Source organism: Nestor notabilis, unplaced genomic scaffold, assembly GCF_000696875.1.
Source record: "Nestor notabilis isolate BGI_N333 unplaced genomic scaffold, ASM69687v1 scaffold5416, whole genome shotgun sequence".
Taxonomy (NCBI): Eukaryota; Metazoa; Chordata; class Aves; order Psittaciformes; family Psittacidae; genus Nestor; species Nestor notabilis.
The window spans coordinates 76,185-81,448 of record NW_009932245.1 but is presented as its reverse complement, the minus strand read 5'-3'; the positions used below and the strand labels follow the sequence as shown (position 1 = coordinate 81,448).

The following is a 5,264-nucleotide window of genomic DNA, read 5'->3' as shown; positions in this document are numbered from 1 at the left end:
CAGCATCGATCCTGTAATGCCCTATGCCTTTGCCCAGTCCTGCTGCCAAGGTGCGATTGAATCCCTCAAACAACGTAGATCAGCGTAGTTTATTTCATTATAAATTTCACTACATTCAGGGCTGGTGGAGCTTCCTCCTCCTTGTGCTTCATCTCCTTTAATCCAGAGAGGTGCAGTTAGACACCAGACAGGTAAATTGGGTAAGCCCTGCCTTCCGATATGCAGGCTGGAAAGCCAATGCTCTCACCTCGGTCTACTCAGGGCAGGACAGAGGGAGCAGTGCTCTTTGGGAAGAGAGTTACAAGCAGCCTGAACATGCCTGGGTTTTTTACCCAGCTCTCTTTGTATCTGGCACCACAACTGTTTCATTCAAAAAGCCTCAGGTTCACGGGTGTTTCCAGTTTCTGAGGCTGTTCAGTAAAACAAGCACTGGCCACTCGCCCAAACATTTTACTAGTTTGGGCTATTATGTCAAAACATTGGCAAAAAAAAAAAGATGCCTAAAAAAAAAAGATATAAACAGAAGCAGTCATTCAACATGGGCTTCACAGTCCACTGGGCACTCCAAAGGAGAAGAGAAGCAGTTCACTAATCCAGTGATTTACACTGGACTCTTACAAGCAGCCTGACCAACCATCCTGACTGCAACTCCATCGCCTGCAGTAAAGATGGATGCTGAGCAAGTGGGGAGAGGAAGGAGATTATGTTCGTTCTCCTTATGCAAAGCAGGACTCAACTGACCTATTTTCCAACTAGGATTCTAAGAGCACAGATCACTTCAGCACCTCCAGATTTGCTAAAAACTCTCCAGAGAAGGACAAGGCACATCCAATGCAGTTTCATGCATTTCCTTTAACATAGTCCTCCTTCTTCTGCAACCATCACTGCTGCCCATTTCTCAACACATTACAACCTGCAATAAGCAAGCTTTGGTTATTACAACCTTTTGGCTGCAACCCGAATGCTGTATAAGACACATCACAGTGCAAGAGAGAGACGGCACAAGGACTCTGCCCTGATGATGGCCGAAACCCATTTGTGTGTTCTCTTCCAGGAAGAAGTCCTGATAAAGGTATCAGGTAGGATCATGTAACTCTCAAGTGTTTGATGGGCCTCATACAGCTCTCTGCCGTCTAGACAAGCCCACTCACCAAGAGCTCTCTTCTACCTGTCCTATTTGCTGAATAAATTGGCTTTTAGATTCCACAGTAGGGTGAATTAAAATTCTGATATGGACTCTCTAAAAATAAAAAGAAGAGGCAGAGGTTAGCCCAACACATTTACTAAAAATCAGTCATACACACTTCATACCCAGTTTCAAAGACATTTGGAAATGTTCACTCTGGAACTTTTTTAACTCACTGAAAGAAACCCTCTTCATGGCTAACACAGCCTGGGCCAGCCCCTAGCCAAACACCCCATGCAGCTCTCCCGTGCGCAGAACAGGTATGAAGCTGCCTGATGTTCAGTCCCCACCTCTGAGTGGGACCTCAGTGGGAGGGCTGTGCCCCAGGAAATGCACAGGATTTGTCCCTGAGCCTGAAGTGCTTTGGTTTCGTGTGTGCAGACAACATAGCCACAGGTATAAGCAAATACTGTTGTCTTAAGCTATGTATTTTCAACTTTAAGAGGAACATCTGGATGTTTCACAAACCATACAGTTGCACCCCTCCTTCTTCTGGCCCTTCTCATGTCCGCCTTACACACATGCATACATACATGCGTCAGCCATTTGTTCCGATGGATTTAGCCTAGTTTGGATCAAAGCTTCCTCTACTTCATTTAACAGATTTGCTCAGATGGAAAGTCTCAGGGGAGAAATAATGTTAGTAAGAGGGGTTTTTTCAGCATAGAGTATGTAGGTCATTGGACTTTAAAATAAATTAGAGAATAGTTTATCTATTAAACAAGCCTCTCAGTACATATTTCATGAAGCTATACTTAATTACAGGCTAATGTGCATCACAGAGCTACCATGAATAGAGACTGTTTAAACAGTGTCCCATAATGCAGTGATTAATACAATTATTAGCTGGCTGGCATACAACATCTATTATTTGGTACCATCATGAGAAACAACAGACTGTAAGTTTCTAAGGCTGGCACTTTCTGTGAAATGCAACAAACCCAAACATTTCCAGAGAGAAACACATGCCTTTCTGCACCTCCCCAGGAGAGGACCCTCAGAGGCGGCAGGGGGAATGCAAGGAGGTGAGATTAGACTTGAACTTCCATTTCATGTGCCTTTTACAGAGTTTGCTTCTCCACTATGGGTGCGTGGGAACATCCCGCATCTTCTACTGTGCTGTGCAAGGCTGACTGAATGAGCAATTCTTCCTAATACCTCAGCCTCTGACAAGAGGGGAGCTTGATTTGAGTTGGAGTTAAAAGCTGAGGACAGCAAAACATAAATATGTACCTTACACTCTTTTGCTACAGTGATGGCTCCTATGAACATGATGCACTATAGGTAAGATCCACTAGTCTTCTATATTAAGGCCCTGTAGATTAATGAACACAGATGTGAGATGAGCAAACCTTTTATGGGTAAGACTTGCCTGTTCTGGAATCAGTGTCATGGACTAGTATAGTACACATCATATTACTTATGATGGAGAGCTACAAAGTAGGCAATTTCTTTTCTTTTATATGAAATTACGTGTCTGAATTCTTGCCATGAGGCAACCAAATTGATGGAAGATTTTTTTTTAAACAAAAGCTAGAGAAGTTAGTGCACCCTAAGATAAATGTCAGCAGGAGGACGGGGGATTGACAAAATCAGTCATACTAGCACCCTAAATTACAGGCATCATTTTATACTGAACTCAAATGTAAACTAGTCAGAAAACAAAGCATCACATCCCATTTCCAGGTGCAGCCCTGCCCAGGAAAGGTGCCTGGCACCTTCTCAAAGGACATTACCTTGGCATGTCCACTCCATGCTGCCCAGGTGTGCGCTCCCAATGAGTGAGCCCAGTCTGAATGGTGTCCTAAATCATACAGGGCACTTGAAAATGCTGTCAGGTGTGACTGGCCCACAGTCACATAGAAGCCACTGGAGTTGGGAAGAAACCACATTTCACCCAAAGATCTATTCAGTGTCCTAAACCCATTAGATACATGCCAGAATATTGTGGGAGGTGTAAAAAGACAAAAACCCGCCATCATCCCCAAACCATACTGCATCTGATGTAGTCCAGGTTTCAGATTATCTATCAAGAGTGTGGCACAATCTCTACCATAGCTGCTATCAAACACCACAGGCAGATGTGCTGTGCCACTGCCAGGCAGAGGCCAGAGTGGTCTCTCTCACATGCTTGCCTTTTCCCTGCTGTTCTGGAAAGCCATTATACAATGTTTGGTCAGTAATAGGCAAGGCTTGGGGCTTCCTAGACACACAGAATCAAAATCTTGCCTCCATTTAAATACTACAGCAGAACTGTCGATTTAGCACACAAGTTGCATGACAGCTTTCTTCTTGGGCAATGAGCTTTTAGGTTAATGGTGGACTAGCCATTACCAACCCAGCTCTCCCAGTCTGGCTAAAGTAGAGCTTCATGTTCACTGACGGTAGCAAAACCCTCACCAGCAATGTTGCTGGTGACCTCTTGCCCAAGTTCAGAATATGTCATTCTGTCAATACCATCTACCTTGATTATACCAGGCTTTACATACAACAGTTATGATCCCAGAGGGATGAAAAGCTTTTCCAAATTAAAAGCAGCATTTTAAAGAGGAAATACTCATACATTCCTATGTAGTTTTCATTTGATATCCTCAAGGCTAACCCCAGAACTCAAAGTCACGTTGATTGGAAGTGAATGTTTTTTCTGAGTGCAGCCATCTTATGAATTTAATGGAAGAAGGGAAGTAATAAAAATGTGCTCCATACTTTAATTAGTTCCCTCATAACATGGCATTTCCAAAATGGTAGTGCCAAAGAAAATCATTAATCCAGGAGAACAGACAAAGGTGCTGTATGGGGCAAGGGACAGACCTCCAGGACACACACATACACCCTGTTTTTCTCTTGCAGGTAAAGCTTACCTCAAAGCCCCACTCCAATCGGACTACCCAAAAAATGTATTAATATTAAATATTAAGCCACTTTAAATTTCTTTAGCCTTACTACAGAGTATCAAAATGGATAGATCATACTTTGTATGTCTTGGATGGCAGCAGGATAAATCTAAGTGGTCTTTCCGAAAACACATTCACCCTGTGTACTCCAGGTGCTAGGCTTAAGCTGACGCTACCATGCAGTCACTGCAACATCTGCATTTCACTAGGCAAGTGAGAAAACCATTGTCAGATGAATAAAAGCAAATATGATCGGCTGCAAAGGGCAGACATCTTTCTCAGCAGTCAGTCTTCAGGCCTATGCACACTTAACACATTTCTTGTAGCAGTAGCCTCTGGCACTAGTTGTGGCACTAGGTACAACAGGAAGAAATTGAGGAAGTGATAGAAGCCCAACGACACCTCTGACTCTCATCCTCTCTTGTTACTTCTTCCTGGCCATCAAAGGGCAGATGTGGAAGTTTACAACCACAGAGAGGAACTCAGGGAAGAACTCACATGAGCAGAACTGTTGCTAGAGAACAAAGCTCAGGCAACAGCACAGAAAACAAACAGCTGTTCCAGGAAGAAACAGCCATGTTCAATCCCAGCAAAGAGACTGAGGGAAAAAATGGGGGATAGATTGACCTGTTTGTATGCACACTTCCTGCCTTGATCTGCAACAACCACACAGCCCCACAAGAGCCACAACTTTGCCCCCTCAGCACTTCTCGATTATAGAATAGAAATTGATACCTGTGTGCGGTTGAATGCTACTCTTGCAAAGACAGCTTGAGACACACTGGCTCTCTTCAGCTCATCTCTGACTTGCTGGTATATATCTGGAGAGACTTCCACCGATGAATTCGATGGCTCTGGTTTGACAGCTCTAGGGATGGGTGGATGATTCAAGAACTGCTGGTTGATAGCTTGTGGATGCTGGTGAGCCAATAGCCGGCTGACAGCAATCTGTTGGTTTATCAGATGGGCCATTGCTATCTGCTGCCTCACCAGTTGTGGACTGAGCTGAGGAGACAGGAGCCCAGGGTTTATCATTGTCTGCATCGTTGGCACTTGGTTTCGGATTGGAGTACTGTGGTGAATTTGGCCATGAGGAGACTGTTCGTTAGTTTTTCCCAAGGTTGCCAGCTGGTTGATATTTGGTAAGTGCATGGGACGTTGACCAAGAACACAATAGTCTGAAA

The 5,264-nt window shown here is 44.1% G+C and overlaps 1 protein-coding gene across 1 annotated transcript in view; it reads right to left on the bottom strand.

Annotated features, from left to right (window-relative positions):
• SATB2 (SATB homeobox 2) overlaps window positions 1-5,264 on the bottom strand; it is a 109,167-nt gene that overhangs the window by 46,952 nt on the left and 56,951 nt on the right. Inside the window, exon 5 of the mRNA XM_010016276.1 lies at window positions 4,816-5,258. Within this exon, the coding sequence (XP_010014578.1) occupies window positions 4,816-5,258 (443 nt within the window). The remainder of the gene's footprint in view (window positions 1-4,815; window positions 5,259-5,264) is intronic.